Below are 22,016 nucleotides of genomic sequence, written 5' to 3' on the forward strand. Positions count from 1 at the left end.
AAAGAATACTGGTTAGTATTTCCCATATTTTATTGATAAAGATAAAAAAATTGATTATGGAGATAAGATAAAAATAAAATGTATTGATAGGACGTGCTCAAACTTTCTTATCCATTGCCAATTGAAAATATATTGCTAAAGCTTTTGACACCCTTAATTGGGACTTTCTTATTAAAACCCTTAGATGTTTTGGTTTTAACTCTGTCTTTTGTAATTGGATTTTCAGCATTCTTAACTCTGCTACTCTCTCTATAGGTTTTAATGGGAATCAAGTTGGCTACTTCAAATGCTCCAATGGTGTGAGGCAAGGGGATCCTCTCTCCCCTCTTCTCTTCTGCATAGCTGAAGATGTCTTAAGCAGGGTCATCTCTAACCTTGTCATGAACAACCAGTTGAATCTCATTAAGGCTAATAGACATTGTTTTGTTCCTTCTCACACCTTGTTTGCAGATGACATCATGATATTTTGTAGAGGAGACTCTAAATCTCTTAATGCTATTGCTAATCTTTTAAGAGATTATGGTAACAATTCTGGCCAGTATTGTAATTTTTCTAAATCATTGTTATATGCTGGTGGGATGACCTTAACTAGACACTGTTTTCTTGCTAACATTATTGGATTCACTGTTGCTTATCCTCCTTTTACTCACTTGGGTGTGCCTATCTTTGTAGGGAAGCCTAAAGCTCACTACTTCCAAAAGATTGCTGACAACATTAGGCTTAAGATGGCTGCTTGGAAGGCTAAGCTTTTGTCTATGGCAGGTAGAGTCCAATTGGTGAGAGCTGTTGTCTTCAGCATGATGGTCCACTGCCTTTCGGTTTATTCTTGGCCTGGAAGCATAATTAAAAGATTAGAAGGTTGGATGCGAAATTTCATTTGGAGTGGTAGCATTGACAATAAAAAGATGGTGACTGTGGCTTGGAAAACCTGTTGCAAGAAAATAAATGAAGGTGGTTTGGGCATTATTTCTTTAAAGGCTTATAACACTCCTAGTAACATGAACCTGTGCTGGAAATTCTTGAACAATACGCAAGGCTGGTGCAAACTTCTTAAGGCTCGGGTGAAGAGAAATGGGAGGGTCATTAGGTACTCCATCAAGTCTTCTATTTGGATAGGAATTAAAGATGTTCATCAGATTGTGCTTGACAATTGTATTTGGAGCATTGGTAATGGCAATTCAGTGAATTTTTGGATGGACAACTGGCTTGGTGAACCCCTTGTTAGCAAGTTTAAAATCCCTGATAGGTTTCATGGAACTCTTACTTCTATGGTTAGTGATTGGTGGACAAACAATTGTTGGAATGTTAGCAACAACATTCATGCAGCTTTGCCCGAACTTAGGACTATGATTGACAGCATTTCTATACCTGACATGGACGTGCCGGATGCTTTGGTTTGGAAGAATTCAACCAATGGTATGCTCTCGATTAAGGAAGCATATAAAGTGATCATTAAACCTTGCCCTTCTGCTGTTTGGTCCAATTTCCCGTGGGATTGTGATTCTCCTCCGTCTCATTCCATGCTTGTTTGGCGTCTCATGCACAACAAAGTTCCTACTGACGATAACTTGCTGCTGCGTGGCTTATCGTTCCCATCTGTTTGCAGCCTATGTTTCTCTAGCACTGAAAGTTCCAATCATCTTTTCTTTGAATGCCCGTATGCGCGTCATTTATGGAACTGGCTGGACAGTATTATGCTTTTGAGTTTTTCTATCAATAGCATTGAGGATTGTAAAAGGGCCCTTCATCACTCTTGGTCGGTTCAGGTCAAAGCTGTTGTGAATGCTTGCATTGTTGGCATTCTTTATTATATCTGGAATGCTAGAAATAGGGCCAGGTTTGAAGATGTTCACACACCTTGGAAATCTGTTTTAACTAGGCTTGCTGGTACGATCAAGGTCATCGGTAATAACACAAAAAGATGCTCTAATGCTGATATTACTAGCTTCTCTTTGCTTAAAAGATTGGATATTAAGATAAATCCTAGGGCGGATCGTTTACTGGTTAATGTTGTTTGGGCTCCCCCGTCTACAGGCTGGATTAAATGTAATGTTGATGGGGTGGCTTTGGGTTCTCCTTGGAACTCGGCTTGTGGTGGGATTTTTCGAGATCATGATGCGAAGCATGTCCTTAGTTTCAGTGCTTTTGTCGGTTGTGAACCTCCAGAAACTGCTGAATTCTTGGCAGCCCTCATGGCTATAGAAAAGGCCAAAGCTTTAAACATCAATAAGCTTTGGCTTGAGACGGGTTGTTTACTTGTTGTCAAAGCTTTCAAAGATAATAACCTTATGCCTTGGAAAATTCGTTCTCGTTGGCTTATGTGTCGGGCTTATACCATTGGTATAGATTTTATGATAACACATATTTTTAGAGAAGCCAATTTTTGTGCCAATTTTCTGACTAATATTGGTTTAAAAGGCAAATCCACCGTTCGGTATAATTTTGTTCATCCGGATATCAACAAAGAATACTTATTAGACAAGATGGGTACTCCTAGGCTTAGGCTTTGTCATTAAGGGGTCTTGGTCTAGTCCCCCTTGTGTTCTTTGTTTTCTTTTTAATGATATCCTTTCTTTTGGTTATATATATATATATATATATATATATATATATATATATATATATATATATATATATATATATATATATATATATATATATATATATATATATATATATATATATATATATATATATATATATATATATATATATATATATATATATATATATATATATATATATATATATATATATATATATATATATTGTATAAATTTCTATCAAACATATTTTCTTATTTTTTATTTCCAAAATAGTTTTCAAAAATTAAATTACCTAACACAATTTTTATTCTCTTTTAAAAAGAGTCTATAAACTGATTTACAAAATAAAATAAACATTAAAAATCAAAAATCAAAAATATTTCAAACATTCCTATATGTTTAGGTTTCTCTCCTACGCTCTAGAGAAAGCTTTTAAATAGCATAACATTTTAGCTAGAACTAATTACAACTGAATAGTGCTCAACTTGAAAATTAACGTGTAGTAGCTATTCTCGATAACAACAATTTTGTTATCCATTGCAGTAACATTTTTCTTCAAGTTGACAAGAGATAAAAACAAAACAAAAAAAGTGAATAAAAATCTTAAGATTAAAAGTAGAACAACAAATATGCATAAGGACTAAGGACTAATTTGTTAATTTAGTAAATTTTAATGTCTAAATTGCTCCACCTTTACAATGCCAATCAAATGACAATAATACCATTTCATTTGCTATCATCACTATCACCTTTCAGCTCCTCTTGTTCTCTCTTTTTAGCCTCAAGCACCTGACTTTCTTTCTTTTTAGTAAGAAAAATCAACAGATCTTCAAGAACAGTTCCAATATCGATGCGAGAAGCTGCTCTGCTATTTCAGCCCGAGTCACACGAGTATTCTCAATTTTCTCTTCAATCTCATAGAACCGAGGATCTTCTCTAATACCAAGGTAATTGAAAGCCAACTGTCTAAAACCATAGGGAGTACAATAGGACAAATGTATATAAACATCCATTCGGCCCGGATGCAACAATGCTGAATCAAGCTTTTCCTTATGGTTTGTTGTGAACACTAATCTTCTCATCTCCACAACTTGACCATAGCCCATCAATAAAACTCAGCAGCCCAGATAGTGTCACCTGTCCAATAAATTATTGAAACTTTTAAACACTCTCAACACAAACACCATAAATTATGAAGCACAGAAACTAAGTGACTCAAAGGATTTGTCACCATTTGCACTATTCCAAAGCTTTAATGTTCTGTAGGAGATGTGGAATAGTCTTTGCTTAGATGAATCAATGAAAAAGTGAAGCTTTAATATTATGTTAGGTTTCTTTGTGTTGTTGGTTATTGATCAACAATAGCATGTAACAAAGTTTTTTTATAAGCCATTCAAGTGTTTCCTTTAGACGTGAAACTTACCAATCAATGGCAATCAGTAGCTGAATCACCTAGAAATGCTTTAGGGATGAGGTATAAGAACATACCCTATCTGACACCCTAATCATATTCTGTGAAAACTTGTTTGTAACAACTTCAAGTTTTGATATGTGAAACCATTTAGCTCATGTATTAGGCAAAACACTACCAATCATGTACAACTTCCCCTGCGAAATTCAACAAGGCACCTTAAGAAAATCACTACCAAGCATATTCAGTCACTAAGAAACTTCAAAACTTCCTAATTGAGAACAAATATAGTACCCTCCAGAAATCAAAACTTCCTAATTAAGAACAAATATAGCACCCTCCGAAAATCCGAGTCACGTATACAGTAAGCAAGCTAAGGAAAAAGTGATTGGAGTAAACGAAGGAAAGACAGAGATGGAACATAAAATATAAAAATGTAAAGATACTTACTCCTACATCATTTGCAATGGACTTCCCAAGTCTGCTCAGCTCAGTTTCTAGCTCAATAATAGTTTTGTTGATAAGTGACTGAAGGCCGGGGATTCGAGAATAAAATAAAATTTCAATGTCGGGACCGAAGCTGTTGATGTCTTGATTCTGAGCAAGCCAAGTCAGTATAGAAGGGCTGATTCCTCTCATGTTAAAGCTGGTTAGAGAACTCGGATAACCGTGCTATCATGGGCTTAGTCTTTGGCACTTTAGGAATAATAGCTAGCTCCATACTTGTATCAGATGTACTATGATAGCCTTCAAGATCATCTTGGGTTATGAGAACTATGTCTCCAGAAGGAGAAGGTCTTTGATTGTTATAACTTTGAACAGTCTGTGATAAAGGAGAAGGTCTTAGATTGTTATAACTTTGAACAGCCTGCATAAATACATGCATAGATTTTACAAACACTGAATGCTAGGAAATAAATCATTACCAGAAAAGCACAACAATTGTTATATTGCGTCACTGGCCTCCTAGAAAGTAGAAGAACAAAAATAAAATAAACAAACAAATAATATAAAACTGGGTATACCTTCCCCTGAGATGGTGCTAGTAGCACTCTAGGTCTTCGAGACCGCACATACTCCAGGGCAGCAGTAGGAGTCATGTGCTTGTATTCAACCTGAAAAACAGGAGTAGAACACAAAGGCAATTAATCAGCCCCTCAAAGCTTCAACTGATGCCACAACTTTTAGTCAGAAAGATCAGGAGCTTACCAAATAACAAAGCACAATTGTTGTACTCCTTCCACGCCCAGCTTTACAGTGAACATAAGTTGTTTTTCCACAAGTCGCATTAAAAGAAATTCATATCTACAATAGCAGACTCATCAGCCCCCAACTTGATAGCCTCTTTGCTTGCTCTTATGAATCTCGAAACAGGCTCCTTTCACATAATCATGAGCTTCCTTCACATTCATGTTCAACCTTGATTTATGTTTTTCATGTTGTAATTCATGTTCAGTATATATGATTATCGAAGAATTCATACCTGGACAATCTGTTCCGGGTAAAGTTAACTCGCCAACGACATCCTCGAACGTTCCAACCTATGCATCTCTGTGAGTCAAAAATTCAGACGAAAGGTTGAACATCTTTATGGTGGCGGGAATTGATGTGTGTTCGAACTCAGAGTTTGCAGCTAGTCCTTTGGTCGCAGTGGTCACATAAACATTTATTTCCTTTGCATTATACCCTCAAAAACGCTACCACTTTCGCAAGCTTCAACATATATAACCTATAAAAAGGAATACCTCCATAATTTAACATAAATCAACATTAAAACATCCTATTACTGCCTGAAGAAGTGTAAACCTATATCAACAGCCTGTGCAAGTCACATCCAGATTTTGAAATGTTTGTGATGACTAACTGAAGCCATGAATCCAGTAACTTTGGATACTGCCAAGGTAGATACAAGGAAAAGATAGAGAAATATGGCATTGATCGATAACAATGTTGGAAATGTATTGACTATTTACTGTTTTTACACATTTATAGCTAAGAAAAAGAAACGGACTGATATAAACTTATTTTTTTAGGAAATGACAGTAATCAAATGTACATGTGAACCCAAATATTCTCCAGATTAAGGTTATTAGTCTATCGTTACAAAAAAAAAAATACAGTCGCTTGAGGTCAATTAAAACTGAAGCATATTAACAAATAGACATAGGCAAACACCAAATTCAAAGCTTATCAGTTGACAACCCTGTAACTCCTTGTAGCCCTGCAATAGCATCCTTGAGACTTTGCAGCTCTACCAACATCAATAAAAAACAAACTAATGTTCAAATCTAGCAAATCAAATACAGAATGCTGAAAGCACCATGAAGAATTCCAAGATTACCAAATAACCAAAATAATTCAAAAACAATAAATTACCTTCACATCCAGATGACTATGTATGAAGTTGATAAGCACTTCATCTTCAAACCCAAAAGGCTCGGTCCCTTTTATTTAGCTTTCATTTTGTCCAAAAGCTTATACGAATAAGTGAGAAAAAATGGTGAGATTAGCCAAAAGGGAATATATAAAAAAGAATCTAACGGGTTATCAAAAAAAAAAAAAAAAAAGAATCTAACGATTTTGAAGATGACACTGAATAATGCATCTCTCGGTAACATCATCACCACCATTGCTTGGCTGTATTTGTCCCAACAGATCTCTCTCTGACCTCAGCAATTTCTCTTCCTTTCTACTCCATTTCGTCCAATCTCGGGTTTCAATTTCACGACTCTCATTTACTCTCTGTATCCACTTTTAGCCCTAGATCTGCAAGATTCAAAGAAAAGTTAGTGAGAGGGATAGAGAGAGAAGAGGGAAAATCGGAGAGCTAGCGAGAGTGTTGAAAATGACAAAAGTGTGGAAAGAGGAGAATGAGAGGGAAAAAGGAATTTGAAAAAATTGAATGTCACTTGTACAAAAGGACTATTTTCATTGGTTGGAATTAATTCAATTAGTAAATTACGATAACGGGCAATTCTTAGTGTTAATTAAAATGCAAGGAAGGGTAATTTAGACGGTTTGGTGGCATCTTCCATTCTTAGTTAGGTAGTTTGATTTCACATTCTAATTTTGACATAAGCATTATGGTTTATCAAATCTAGAAGAAATAATATTCTTATGTATTCAGTTATGAGGTCACTGGACCTATATTTATATACATCAGCCTGCATGCTATTTTAGGAAATATGGACAGCTAGTTCAAAGGAAACAAATCCTTGTGATTATGGGATTAATCCTAAATAAATAAACCTAGTAATTAGCAAGATACAGCTGTTACAGAATTACTACAAATATAAACCTTCCTAAAATACACAAAGACAATCACTGTTTTGACATGGTTGAACTAAGAGTTTGTAAGAAAAAGAAACATTTGGACTGCTAGTTTATAAACATCACATTTTGTGTTGGTAACAGAAAACAACTTAGTCAACTATCTTGAATGTAAGGTCATATCTAAATTGGTGAAGCAATAGTTAAGCAAGAAAGGTTGTTAAATATATAGATATGAAACAATATGAGAGTTAGTAAATGATATTATGAAGTTGTAAAGAGATGACATATAGGAATGTAGATGGCAAGGAAGGAATATTACATAGAAGAAGAACGCGAAAGCAAAGATTACAATGACTTTCAGAAATGGTGGCATCTCAATACGAAGGTAACTGTCGTGGAACTCAGCAGTATATTCATTTCCATAGAAAAAAATGTCTCCAAATCAAGAGGAAGAATAATGTAGGAAAAGTCAAGGAACAATATTTTGGAAAAAAAATTGGTAAGTTGTGAACTTGGAGATTCTATAGTTAGAGATTTTGGGACCAAAAGAAATAACATAAAACTATTATTGAACTTGACTAATTAATAAGCTGCATAAATAGTATCATGACAGGTATCATTAAAAAACCACCACTAAACATCTTGCAGTGACAATATTTTTAACAAACTGATAACATTAATAGATAATATTAAACATGTGATTGTATCATTAGAGGTACAAAAGGTCTTGAAAAAGCATACAAAAAACATAGTAGTATCATTGTACGTGAATTTGGTTAATCGGTTGCCTAACAGTACAAAAGTGGCTGCACTGGCAACTCAAAAATTATTAGAAACCATTGATCACTCTATTCTGATTTGTTTTGCTTTGGTTGCAGACTGCTTGGGTGTTACAAAGGCAGTGGCGGGAAGATCGTCAAGGTCAATGGTAGGGGCATCTCTCTTCACTGGTGTATTTTTTGAACTACATCCATGACTTCAGTTATGCCGGTACAATGTTTGATACTTCACACGGAAGGCAAAGTTCTTTTTTAATAGTTTGTTAAGGTTTGTTGGGTAGATAAATGGGTGATCCTCATTTGCCTAAGTGATCAAGTATGAAGCATGAGAATGTTGACTGTATAAGATGGCTAAGCATGACTACAAAACATGTCATAACTAAGTAAATAAACATATGGATAACTAAACTTTGACATACCTCCTTCATGATAGATCTCAACTCTGTAGTTGTGATTCCAAGATCGGGACACATTCCTTGTCCCAAAAGACAAAGTCCAGAGCGTTATTGTTGCACTCGACCTCAATCTCAATTTTAAACTTAGAGAAAAACCACAACGACATTATGTATGTAGATAGTTAAACAGGGGCTTCAGTCATCGCTTGCTTCAAGGCAGCAAAAGCTGTCACAGCTGCATTGTCCCATAGAAAACTGTCCTTCTTGAGCAATGAGGTTAAGGGTGAGGCAATAGCTGCATATCCTTTGATGAATCGCCTATAATAACCGGTAAGTCCCAAAAATCCTCGCAATTGTTTTAAAGAATGCGGAACGGGCCATTCCAATACAGCTTGGACTTTGGAGTTGTCCATTTCTACTCCCTGACCAGACACCATGTGACCTAGATAGTCAACTTTCGAAAGGCCAAAACAGCACTTGGAAAATTTCGCAAATAAAGAATGATGGCTCAACAACTTCAGTACTTCTTCCAAATGTATGAGATGTGAAGACCATGAAGGACTGAAGACTAAAATATCATCGAAAAACACTAATACAGATTTGCGCAATTGTTGTTTAAAAACTTCATTCATCAAGCTTTGAAATGAAGCTGGAGCCTTTGTAAGACCAAAGGGCATGACTAACCATTCATAAAGCCCTTGATGAGTTCTAAAAGCGGTCTTGTGGACATCTTCGGGCTTGACTCTAATCTCATGGTATCCAGATCTCAAATCAAGCATAGAAAAATGAGTAGCACCGAACAATTCGTCTAATAATTCATCGACTGTTGGAATAGGAAAGTTGTCCTTAATTGTTAGAGCATTGAGAGCGCGATAGTCGGTACAAACACGCCAAGAACCGTCCTTCTTGTGTATCAATAATACCGGAGAAGAAAACGGACTACTACTTGGTTGAATGATACCATCATCAAGCATATCTTGAACCATCTTTTCAATTTGTGTCTTTTGGCTATGGGGGTACCTGTAGGGTTTAACCTTCACTAGATGACTGCCCTGTAGCAATGGAATTGAGTGATATTGCATTCTGGGTGGTGGTAAACCAGAAGGTTCAGCAAAGACATGACGATAACGAGCCAATAACTAACGTAATACAGGGTGCATATCTGCAGGGAAGGATATAGTAGATGCAGCAGACAACTCTTGAAACGATATGTCATAGTATTCAGCAATTCCTTGGGTGTGAGCTAGTCTCTTGATATGGTGAAATTGAGCAGTACCAGGAAGAGTTGGTTTTTCACCTTGAAGTGTCACAAATCTTCCATCCAAATAAAACTTTAGAGCCAATGCACTGTAATCTGCAATGTGCAGGCCTAATGTAGCAAGCCAAGGTGCACCTAACACCAAATCAGCACCAGTAACCGGTAACAGATACGCAGGAAGTTGTAATGTGTGACCCTGCACATGAACTTGCAAATCTGGAATGCTACCTTCCACTGTTAAGCTATGACCATTTCCCACAAAAACTTTGAAAGTATTGGATGTTTCAATAGGAATTTTAAGGCATTGTCCCTTATATCCTTATCCATTCACATATTTTCTGTTGCATTTCCTCTCTCTCATGCTACGTCTCAATCCCACATTTGGTGGATCACCACTTTTTACATCATTTGTCTTATTCTCATTTGGATTTTCTGCCATGTTGGCATTATTAACCTCATTAGTATTAATCTCTTCCTTAACAGGATATATTACAAAGCAAAATGCTACTAGAAAAATAGAGCCTCAAGTCATTTATTTCCATTAGAATGTAGTGAGCAAATAATAGAAAACAAATACATAAAGTAATAGAAGACATTGCATATAGTGTAGTTTGTTTCACTCTGCAAGCAGAATGCAAAATGGTACTTTAAAGTTGTGTCATGAAGTTAAATTAGAATGTGTTAAGCCAAAATAGTAGAAAACATTGACAGGTATGTACAAAGAAAAAATGTCAATTCGTTCAATATTTGCAAAGATCCAAAATTAGTGTACTCATTTCCATGCGATTACAATGTAGAAAGCAAAAAAGGATAAGAAAAAAAGTGGTTAAAAATCAAGACTTTGTGTTTGTCCTCATTGCATTCGCTACCCTGCAAATAGAAAGCATGAAAAGAAGACATATTTACAAAAATAAAATGAAATAATACCAACGGTTAGAAGACATTAAATAAAAATTATTGATTTTTAACCAAACTAACCACAGAGAAACATTAAAGAATACATTTTTATGAAACCACAAAAATACATAATACATTGTTAAAAACCAAAGTGAAAGAAAGCTTATACAGTTTATAAAACCACATAGATTCATTTTGCAAACACATCTTCTTTCCTAAAAACACCTTTTTTCCTAGATTCATGCAAAGACTGCTTTAATAAAAACGATTGTAACATTGAGAGCCAAAAAATACCTTGAGAAAGTCTTAGACTTTGATGTAAGAAGGAAACCTGAAAGTGAAAAAACATATTTTGGTTAGTCATGACAGAAAATCAAAATGGAAAGAGAATGTTAGAAGAAGAAAAAGTGAAGTGAAATGAAATGGAAATGAAAGAGAGAAAATTGTTTGAACCGGAGAATGACAAAATGAGGAAAGAGAAGTGAAATGAAGTGATGAAAAAGAGCTGAAGAGGTGTGGAGGGAAAAAACAAATTCAAATACTGAAGGTATTTTGGTTGTAGAAGTGTGTTACCGGGATTGAATGGAGAAGCTAATTAATTTTGAGATTATGTATTGACTATTTGACTATAATATCCAAATTGATTTGTAAAAATTTGGATAGGAAAGCGCAAAATCAGTTTTTCGATAGTTTGTTATAATGTTAGCTATGTAGTTGATTGATACCACAGAGCAAATGGAAATGGACTTCAGAACTTTAACTATAATGATATAATGTTAGCTATTTACTATATTACTCCAACACGAGTGAAAGTGCAGAACTATGACCTTCCACTCATAACAAGTAATTGATAGTAACTGTTCAAAAAAAACTTTTAAAACTCGGAGAATCTAATCCTAAATGCAAGAATAAAAACCAAAATTTAATGCCTTTACCTTGAGGATCATGGTAATTGTCATGAAAGAAGTTGCTATATGGCTGTTGCTGATATAGATTGTGATGACCAAGTAACGCATAGCATTGGTCGAACGTGAGTTCCACACACCAGAAACAAATTGGTTCTCCAAAAAACTATATCTGGAATTCAAATACACCAAAGGAGCATCTGCCTGACCAAAAGCTCAGCAAAACTATTACTCGGACGGGGAACATCATCGAACGACCATGTACTAAAGTTTACGCATTGTCTAGACCAATGTTTGCTGTTCCAGGCACATATTAGGGCCTGTTATTAACATCTCCACCAACTGATGATTCTATAAACGCAAATCTTCACAAAATACAATATCAAATAATCAACAGATTATATCTGAAAAACAAGCAATAACGGCCGACATTTACCATCGTGGCGAACACAAAATACACCATTTATAACCGCCATAGCAGCCATGGAACCATAACAATAAATGAAAAAAAGCTGTTTAAGTGAAATAATTACATATATACGAATCACATGAAAAGATCTGCTTCACATGAGAATTATTAGATGTACTAATTAGCTTAGTGGATACAAGGCCTCGATGTAATTGGATAACATAAGTTTCACATTGATCCTTTATATGTTATGATACACAATAACCATTGTAAGGCTTAGTTCAACAAACTTCAGTACTAGCTACATCTACAAAATCAACTTATTCATCTTTTAAAATTCTTAAATTCTGATATCATTAAGCAATAAGAAAGCCTTATTACAAAAATAAAATAAGTAACACCATAATACTTCATATGTCGATACACAAACAACGTTGTAAAGGAAAAGTTCTTCTAACATGAGTGATATCACATTGCAAAAACATTGCAAATCCAAGTCTTGAGTGCAGAAATAACATTTTACAATTAAACCTTTACACTAAAATTCCAATGAAATAAATGCAAAATCAAGTAATGAGTAGAAAGAACTGTAAGCAAAAAGAATTTCCTGAGTACACATCTGGCTTTTAAAAACAGAATTAACATAACTCAAACAATAATTATTCATAAGTGGATCCACAATCAACATTCTAAAGAGCAAGCTGAAACTACCTAATACATACGTTCTTCCTACTTTAAACACATTGCAAAACAAAGTCTTGAGTCCAAAATAACATAAGTTACAATTTAATCATTTAAAGTGAAGTTCTAAGACAATAAAGCAAAAAACAAATATTGAGAATTCAAGAACATTGCATACAAAAGAACTGTAAGCCAAAACCAACCATCAGAACTGATACAATTTTAAAAATACGAACACTTTTATTAAGAAACAAAAAGAGATCCATTGGAAAAAAGTAATATCATCCAGACAAATCATCATCGCAGTACTTGTTCAACAGACATCAATGAATCAACAACAGGGTTTTACACATACAAAAGACTAGAGGCTACTACTAAGCAGCAAAACTCCTAATGGAATCCAAAACAGACATCAAAGGGGGAGATCCGCGTCTTGCATAAAAGAGCAGATAAGCATGCTCTTTTAGTACCTCTTCTGCAGTTACATCAGATACCTGAAAATTAAATAATAATACAGATAAAAATACAAAACATATCAAGTAAGTTAACCATAAAAACATTAGAGAATGTAAAAAAATCAATAGAATTTATACCAGGCTATCATTCATTCTACTCCACTTTCCGACAGGTGACAGAACAAAGGTAACATAATGTCCTGTCTTAATAGAGGAACCTTCGTGGACAACCACAGCAAAAAGATCAAACAGTAATGGCAATCGGTTTTGAGCATTTAGGAAGGTATATGGCGCAAGGTCAAGTTCCAGAGGGAACGAGAGGAAAGAGTCAACTTTCTTTGAAATATCTCCAACATGGACAAACCTTTTCAACTGAATAATTGCAACATTAGGTACTTCCTTTATCAAGAGGCGTTTGTTAGCTTTTACTTTCCGACCACACTGACCACACGCCTCTTCAAACACAACAGTCTCTACGGAAGTAAAAGCCTCAAATGAATCCAGCAATGAATCCCTATCAACTATCCCCAGACTTAAGTCTAGAAAAGGATCAGATTTTTCTGTTCTGTTACCACAATAAGAACATACCACCTAAATAACAAAAAGTTCGTTAGAAAAAGAAGTACAACAAACTCTAAAGGAATATACATAAAAAAACAAATACCGTATTATAAAAGGAGCCACCAAAAACACTTTTAATGAGTTCATTCCCTTCTTCAGAGGGAAAAGCTTCTCCTACTCTCTGCAGTAATAGCATTATAAACTCGTGGACATCCTCCTCCACACCAAGTTTAAAATCAGTTGAAAAATCTAATTTCTATTAAGGAAAGAACTAAACAATGAAAAAGATATAAAAATCATTTTTTTAAAATACAATAAAACTACAAAATTGGATACGTGACAAGTTTTCAGAAAAGGGTGTAGGAACAATAACAGTTCCTGAACCATCCATAGCCTTGACAATATGATTTCGTAATGAACATACAACGCAAAACCCAACAGCATTACCTAAGATTAAAAAAAACAAATTAAACAACAAAAAAATAAAATTTTCAAAACTCAATAAAAAAAATTGTAAAAGATCTTACAATCTTCAGAAATATGTGAGCAACCATTAATTGCCCAGTAGAGAGATGCAGTGTGGGACAATGATTGAAGGGCAGAGGCGAGGAAACAAGTACTACGCATATTTTGAATTCCAGCTCCAACAAAATCACAATGGTCAGAAAGAGGCTTCAAATGTTGTTGTAATCCCTTATTCTTAGATTTTTGGGAATCTTTCTTTCTAATAATCTTCATCAATCCATTAAAACACTGAAAAAAGGGCTTTATTTGGCATTTGTAATTATCACGATCAACAAACTGAAATAAATATCAAAAACAGTAAATAACAATAATGAATTGAAAATACAAGTAAACAAGCAGAAGAATGTAGTTCAAAAAGAAACTAAATAACACTTAAAAATAACTTACATTTTCCATTTGCATCTTAAGACGCTTGTTTTCGATTTCCAGCAACTCAACCTTACGCCTTAACTCATCCACATCTTTGCTCAAATTGTCTTCTACAATCATAGCCTAATGTAGATAAAAATAACTAAATAGGTAAGAAAACATCAGAAAAATCAAGATATCAAATTCAATAGAACAAATAAAAAAAAACCCACTTCATCCTTTCCACGAGTTAGCTCCAGGTATTCCAGAAATCTGTTCTTAGAGCCTTTCACAGATACAGAGTAATCCATTTCAATCAAAGGAACTTCATCTTCATCTGTTACAGCCAAATTGTTCTTCCCACAACGAAGATCGAAAACCTAAAAAAATGATAAAGGTATTAAAAATTATGTTTTCAACATCATAATCAAAAAAGCAACATAATAATAAACCTACTAACCCAATTCTTTGAAAACTTTGAAGAATCAGTAAACTTGGAAGAATCTTGAGCCATTTCTCTAGAGAACTTTGAAGAATCAGTAAACTTGGAAGAATCTTGAGCCATTTCTCTAGAGAACTTTGAAGAATCAGTAAACTTGGAAGAATCTTGAGCCATTTCTCTAGAGAACTTTGAAGAATCAGTAAACTTGGAAGAATCTTGAGCCATTTCTCTAGAGAACTTTGAAGAATCAGTAAACTTGGAAGAATCTTGAGCCATTTCTCTAGAGAACTTTGAAGAATCAGTAAACTTGGAAGAATCTTGAGCCATTTCTCTAGAGAACTTTGAAGAATCAATGTATTATTCCGCGCGATCAAGTAATGAACTACAAAAATCAACTACAAAAATTTAACTCTGAAAACTGAGAGATTCTGAGTGGGTTATATAGAAGGGAGTAGAGAGAGAGAGAGTCGGTTATTTCAGTTATAGATTTGTAACAAACGGTTAAAAGTTTGTTAGGTTCTGTTGCAACTTAAACCGTCAACATACACTATGTAACTAAATAGCTCTATAAAATAAGCATACAAAAAAAAGTGGATTACAGATGAAAAGAAAAATCTTTACCACGCATGTTGAAATCTCTCAAACAATGATGGGGCAATGAAACCGAGAATTTTGATTTCTGGCAAGAGGAACGTGTGATCATGTTGGCGATGGCGATAGACCTAGGTTTCTCCATGCTTTGCAGTGTGTCGAGTCTGGAATTTAATAGATATATTGTGCGCCCTTTGGAAATAGGGCTACGAGAAAAAGGACGGTGGACGATTAATAATCATCTGGAGAATTGAAATCGAACATTAATATAACCTTCCAAAAGAACCCGTTTTAATTTTATTTTTGAGAATGAAAATATCTCGGGAGGGTTAACTTAAGGCTTAAAAGGTGAAATATATATTTAAATTAAATTCAAGATTAAAAAAAAAGAGGCCCACCAAATATATATATATATATATATATATATATATATATATATATATATATATATATATATATATATATATATATATATATATATATATATATATATATATATATATATATATATATATATATAGCTTGACCATATTCCATACTCTACAAGTTATTTGTTTATTGTCATTGGATGAGCCGTTGAACTTCTATTCGTTTAAGATATTGAGACAACAATTGTCATGAATGTTTTTAATTTGCTAAGATGAATAAAGAATGGAATATTTAGAGAACAATTGGATGAATTCTATTAACGCTAGTAGGAAGCCAATTTCCCCAAATCCATGATTTTGAGTTTTTTTTTTCTTCTTTTAAGTCATCCATTATTATTCTTTCCAATCACATGTCCATAAAAAGCATAAATAATAATTATAAGTAAAAGACAAATAAAGGAAATAAAATAATTAGATGGTTAACTTGAAAATGTGGGTTAAAGAAAATTAAAAATCAATAAAATAGCAAAAAAAATATGAATTAAAAATAAAAGAAATGAATTAATAACTTAACAATTGGATTAGCATTCCGATATGGTGATAATGGGGGGCGGTTGAATATAGGGGCAGCGGGGGGTCGGTGTGGTGTCGGAGTGTAAACGCAATGCCTCAAGGGGTGGGTTTGAATGTTCCTGGGTGGGTGGATGAGAATATTCAGCGTGTTGTTGGTAATTGTGAGAATACCTTGTTCTGGAGGGATCCTTTGTTGGAGGAGGGGTGTTGGAGGATAGATTGAGGAGGCTTTTTGACTTGTCGGAATATAAGGAAGCAACGGTAGCTCAAATGTATAATTTAGGATGGGGGATGGGGGGCAGGCGTGGAGATGGCGGAGACGGTTGTTTGCTTGGGAGGAAGAGTTGTCGGGGGATTGCATACGGGAGGTGGGGACAATGGTTCTGCGAGAGGCGGTGGATGATTCGTGGGTCTGGCGGATTCATTCTTCATATTGTTATAATATTAGCAGTGTTTATCATTTGTTAACGACGACAGGGAATGTTCAGCTGTTCCGTGGTTCTCAGGTTTGGTGGTCGAAAGTGGTTCCCCTAAAGGTAAATATTTTTATTTGGCGGTTATTTTGTAATAGATTACAGACAAAGGATAATTTGATGCGGCGTAATATTTTAGCGGAGGAGAATCAAAATTGTTCTAATGGTTGTATGGAGACTAAGGATATGGAACATCTTTTTGTCCGGTGTCCGCATTTAAGTATTGTTTGGCCGATCCTAGCAGGGTGGCTTGGTTTTGTGTCGGTCTTTCAGGGCCATTGGAGGGACCATCATGACTATTTTGTGACTTTGGCGGGGGAGGATAAGGAGTATCGTATTGTCTTGCATGTCATTTGGATAGCAGTTGTATGGGAAATTTGGAAAGCACGTAATCAACGAATCTTTCAGAATTCGCGTTTGTCGGTGATGACAATTGTTGAAAAGGTTAAGCTTCAATCGTACTGGTGGTTGAAATCTTATTTTATGGATCTTACGGTTGATTATCATATTTGGATGCTTAATCCTTTGCAATGTATTTCGAATAATATATGCTAGTCTATGTTTAGGTGTTGTGTTGTTCGGTATTGTCTGTTATTTCATCGGGATTAGTTTTAGATTTGAGTTTTACCGTGTTGTAGTCTTCTAAGTACGTCTTGTACTTGAAGGATCTTTCGTTAGTAATAAATTTTTAGTTTAAAAAAAAACAATTGGATTAAAGAAAATAAAAAGTTGACTGAGTTAAAACAATATTTAATAAATAATAAATGAATGTTTTGTAAAATGGAAAAAATAATAATAAATAATTAAATGGATAGTTACCTTTAAATAATATGGGTTAAAAGAAAAAAAATAAAGTGTTATAAAACTAACTAAAACAATAGAGATCAAAGAGAGGTAGAGAAGAGAAAATCAATATTATATTATCTTTTTCAAAGTAGATATATTTACATTGCAAAGTGGTCTCTATTTATAGGAAGACATTAGGAAGGTGAAAAATCATAACCTTACTATATCACTTAATAGGGAATATGAAGATGAAAGATAAGAATATATATGGACATCCACAATAATATTTATTCATAACACTCCCCCTTGGATGTCCATTGAGGACATTCTTCGTTAAAACCTTACTAGAGAAAACCCAGTGGGAAAAAATCTAGTGAAGGAAAAAGAGTACAATATCCTTTAAGTGTGATCTGCCTCGTTAAAAACCTTACCAGAAAAACCCAGTGGGACAAAACCATGGTGAAGGAAAATAGAGTGCATAAAATATTTATTTCTCCCCCTCATACATACATTTATACGTGAGACGATATTATTTGTAGTAGTTACTTAAAATGTCTTCTTCGAAGTGACTTCATGTAGTGCTAATAGTTATGCAGGATTTGATGAAGTTGTTGCCATGAGTTGTTTCATAGATCTCCATGAAATGCTTGTACCATCACATGTAAACAAATAACCTATTTTTGATCTACCATTGTGAGAATCTGACAAGTAACCAGCATCTGTAAGATAACGAAGTATATGTTTGACTCCGTTCAAATGTCTTCATGTAGGCGAATAATTGTATCTTGGTAATAGATTGACCACAGACGATATATCGAGACGTGTATAATTAGCAAGGTACATTAGTGCTCCAATTGCACTAAGATATGGTACTTCAGGACCAAACAATTTTTGTAATCATTTTTCTTGAGACCTGAAAGGATCTTTCTCTACAGCTATTGATATAACAATCAATTAAGTAGACAACGAGTGAGATTTGTTCATATAGAAGTGTTTCAACACTTTTCTATATAATCTTCCTGATGTACAAATATTCCATTGTCCAAATTCTCAATTTGTAAGGCTAGACATAATTTTTGTTTTTCCTAGGTCTTTCATCTCAAACTCTTTCTTTAAGGAATTTATAGCTTTTGGAAGCTCTTCAGGAGTTCCAATAATATGTATGTCATTCACATAGATAACTAGTATTGCAAATTCTTTTCCACATCATTTTATGAAAATAAATGTACAAATTGAATTATTTGTATATTCATCATTTAGTAAATATTCACTGAGGCGATTATACCACATGCATCCAAATTCTTTCAGCTCATACAGAGACTTGTTCAATTTGATGTAGTAGTTTTCTCAAGATCCTTAATTACGTGCCTCTGGTATATTGAATCCTTCAGGGAGTTTCAGGAAAATGTCACTATTAAGTGAACCATATAAATAAGATGTCATTACACCCATCATGTTCAAATTAAATCCTTCATGTGTTACAAGGCTAATTAATTATCAAAAATCGATTGAATCCACTACAGGTGAATATGTTTTATCAAAATCAATATTAGGTCTTTGTGAAAATCATTGAGAAATAAATCAAACTTTATATCATTCTTATTTTTCTTTTTCACAAAAAAAACTTATTTATATCACATTAGTTTCACATCTTGAGGTGTTCGGACTGCAGGTCCAAAAGTGAGTTACTTGTAAAATGAGTTTAATTCTTCTTCAATTGAATATATTTATTTTGGCCAATTCTCACTTAGTCTACAATCTTTAATATACTTTAACTCATGATCCTCGTTATCATTGATCACTTTTAGCGCTATATTGTATACAAAGACATTGTCAATATTGACTTTATTCAGTTATCTCAAGTTCGGTTCCATTCCATTTCATCCATGACATAATTTATCGAGATCTCTTTATTTCATATTTCAAGTACTTGATTTGTTCTTCTGGAACTAGAAATTAAATTAGATCAAAGTGCTCTTAGCATTTTCATATCCTCATTTGGGTCATCTTTAGTTTCTTTTCTTAGTAGAGGACTTTTAACATTGGAACCGACTTTCATACCACGCTTCAGGCGCAGCTACAACTCATTTGCAACATTATATTATCCAATAGAAGAATCCACTTTGAGTGGAGTATTACCAGCTGATAATTTATTTCCTAAAATTTGCAAATGAATAATATTTTGAACTTTTGGTTCATATTGATCTGTACGAGGATCAATACAATAATTTATTTTAATTTGTTCATTTGAACTTCTTGTTCATGATTTCAGCTGTTCATTTCCCTCCCCCTAATATTGGGAAAATTAATTTATCAAGTGATAATCAGCCTACTGGGCTGCAATCAAGTATTTGATTATTTGCTCAAATTATATCCTCAAAATTGAGAGTCATATTAATTATATTTTTCCAATATTCATTCATGACTCATCTTAATGTATTATATTGGAGCAATTGGAATATACACAACACATTCAAATGTTCACTAAAATGAGAAGTATTAGAATAAATTAGGGAGGACTAAGATATAGTATCTTGTTGGCTTAATGCGAATAAATATACTAATATCATTCTTTTGGTGTTTCAAATATATAATTTAGAATTGATGATCTCATAAGTATCAACCATATAATTAACTTTAGACGTCTAAAGAATGGATCTTCGGGTCCATTTTATTTTTATGAACATATATTATATGATATTCAATATCAATTTTAATAATATATGTGATACTTATACATGAATTTCTAAAAAAAATCCAGAAAACAAGATCTTAGTCTAATTATTTGAGAAAATAATTTCACAAACTTCTGGTTATGAGTAGAGACATATGCATGATATTTTAGTCGATGTAACAATTTATGTCATAAAAACACAATTTCTCAAATTTTTATTTGCCTTTAGAAACACACAAAAATCGACTGGATTGAAGAAACTTCTGGTTCTTCAATACAAATTATTCGCATCATATTATATCCGAGATGACCCAACCGGTTTTACCAACGACACATTTAAGTATAATTTGTAAACTACTTGTTTACAATGACATGTGCCTCAATTGTACTAATATAAGTGTAGTGCGAGCCCGAGAAAAAAGACGGTAGCTTTTCTATTACACATTTTCTCTCCAAATTATGTTGTGTAATACAACGATATTCGATACCTCCAATATAATTCAAAACCAATATAATAGTATCTCATGATTAAACACTTTAATCATACATATGCATATGAACATATTATCATATAATTATCAAAAAATTATCCATTATAAAATTAAACATATTTAGTCATACAAAATCATATTACTAAAATTATATCGTCATATAATTAATTTGTTTTACTATCCTTCAGGGATGATTGACAAGTTCTTTAGGAACTATATAAATAATTTGTTTTGCTATCCAGGGATGCTTGATAAGTTCTTCAAGAACTATATTAATAATTTGTTTTGCTATCCTTCAGGGATGTTTGATAAATTCTTCAGGAACTATATAAATAATTTGTTATAAACAATGATCTAAAATATATAATCATTCTTCTGGGATGCATTAAAATTATGTGTGTCATTCTTCCGGAATGACAATCTTTTAATGAGCATATTATAAGTTATAAAATTTTAGATCGATAAATCAAAAAAATATTTATGAAATCTTTTGAGATATTTTAGTATTCTTCCTACAATCCTTTTAGGATGTATGGAAATTACAATTTATATTATCCTAATCAAATAACATATAATAACTTGAAACTAAATCAAACAAAGAAAAACATACCTGAGAGTTTCGTGCTGATAACGTGTTATAAAACTAACTAAAACAATAGAGATCAAAGAGAGGTAGAGAAGAGAAAATCAATATTATATTATCTTTTTCAAAGTAGATATATTTACATTGCAAAGTTGTCTCTATTTATAGGAAGATATTAGGAAGGTGAAAAATCATAACCTTACTATATCACTTAATAGGGAATATGAAGATGAAAGATAAGAATATATATGGACATCCACAATAATATTTATTCATAACATAAAGAAAATAAATAAAAGAGAAAAAATATGAAGTGGAAATAAAATAAATGGAATGGTTAAATAGTTGAAATTAAATGGGTCGTTATTCTTACAAGAACTTTGGTTGTTATGTTTAGAAAACATGGGTTAAAAGAAAATTAAAAAAAATAAAATAATTAAAAGAGAAAAAATAGGAATTAAAAATAAAATAAAAGGAAAAATTAAATAATTGAAATGAAATGAATAGTTATGTTTAAAAAACGTGGGTTAAATAAAAATTTAAAATAATAAAATAAATAAGAGAAGTTAAAATAATATTTAATAAATAAATG

General features: G+C 33.3%; 2 protein-coding genes across 12 annotated transcripts; both read right to left on the reverse strand.

Moving 5' to 3' along the window:
- Positions 1–2,954: 2,954 nt before the first annotated feature.
- On the reverse strand, positions 2,955–5,247 carry LOC131659831 (phosphatidylglycerophosphate phosphatase PTPMT2-like; the record flags this gene model as incomplete). The annotated part of the gene is made up of 5 exons (XM_058928959.1): positions 2,955–3,683; positions 3,970–4,154; positions 4,408–4,825; positions 4,983–5,072; positions 5,167–5,247. Coding segments are annotated over 3 exons (399 nt in total), but the record flags the coding sequence as incomplete, so codon positions are not given.
- Positions 5,171–15,786, reverse strand: LOC131593408 (ubiquitin carboxyl-terminal hydrolase 21-like). 11 transcript variants are annotated; one of them, XM_058865903.1, is made up of 14 exons: positions 15,507–15,786; positions 14,904–15,267; positions 14,677–14,823; positions 14,483–14,587; positions 14,098–14,371; positions 13,907–14,017; positions 13,674–13,819; positions 13,148–13,600; positions 11,495–13,048; positions 8,429–10,890; positions 6,534–6,723; positions 6,334–6,431; positions 5,441–5,686; positions 5,171–5,357 (listed from the first exon to the last, which is right to left on the reverse strand). In XM_058865903.1, exons 2-9 carry the CDS (start codon positions 15,210–15,212, stop codon positions 12,929–12,931), a joined length of 1,665 nt encoding a protein of 554 aa, XP_058721886.1. In that variant the 5' UTR covers positions 15,213–15,267; positions 15,507–15,786; the 3' UTR covers positions 5,171–5,357; positions 5,441–5,686; positions 6,334–6,431; positions 6,534–6,723; positions 8,429–10,890; positions 11,495–12,928. The 11 variants fall into 11 exon arrangements, with proteins under 11 accessions (XP_058721886.1, XP_058721884.1, XP_058721885.1 ...); XM_058865901.1 differs by having other exon boundaries at positions 5,441–6,208; XM_058865902.1 differs by having other exon boundaries at positions 5,441–6,723; positions 11,495–11,761; positions 12,910–13,048.
- Positions 15,787–22,016: the final 6,230 nt, after the last annotated feature.

Source organism: Vicia villosa, linkage group LG3 (assembly GCF_029867415.1).
Source record: "Vicia villosa cultivar HV-30 ecotype Madison, WI linkage group LG3, Vvil1.0, whole genome shotgun sequence".
Classification (NCBI taxonomy): domain Eukaryota; kingdom Viridiplantae; phylum Streptophyta; class Magnoliopsida; order Fabales; family Fabaceae; genus Vicia; species Vicia villosa.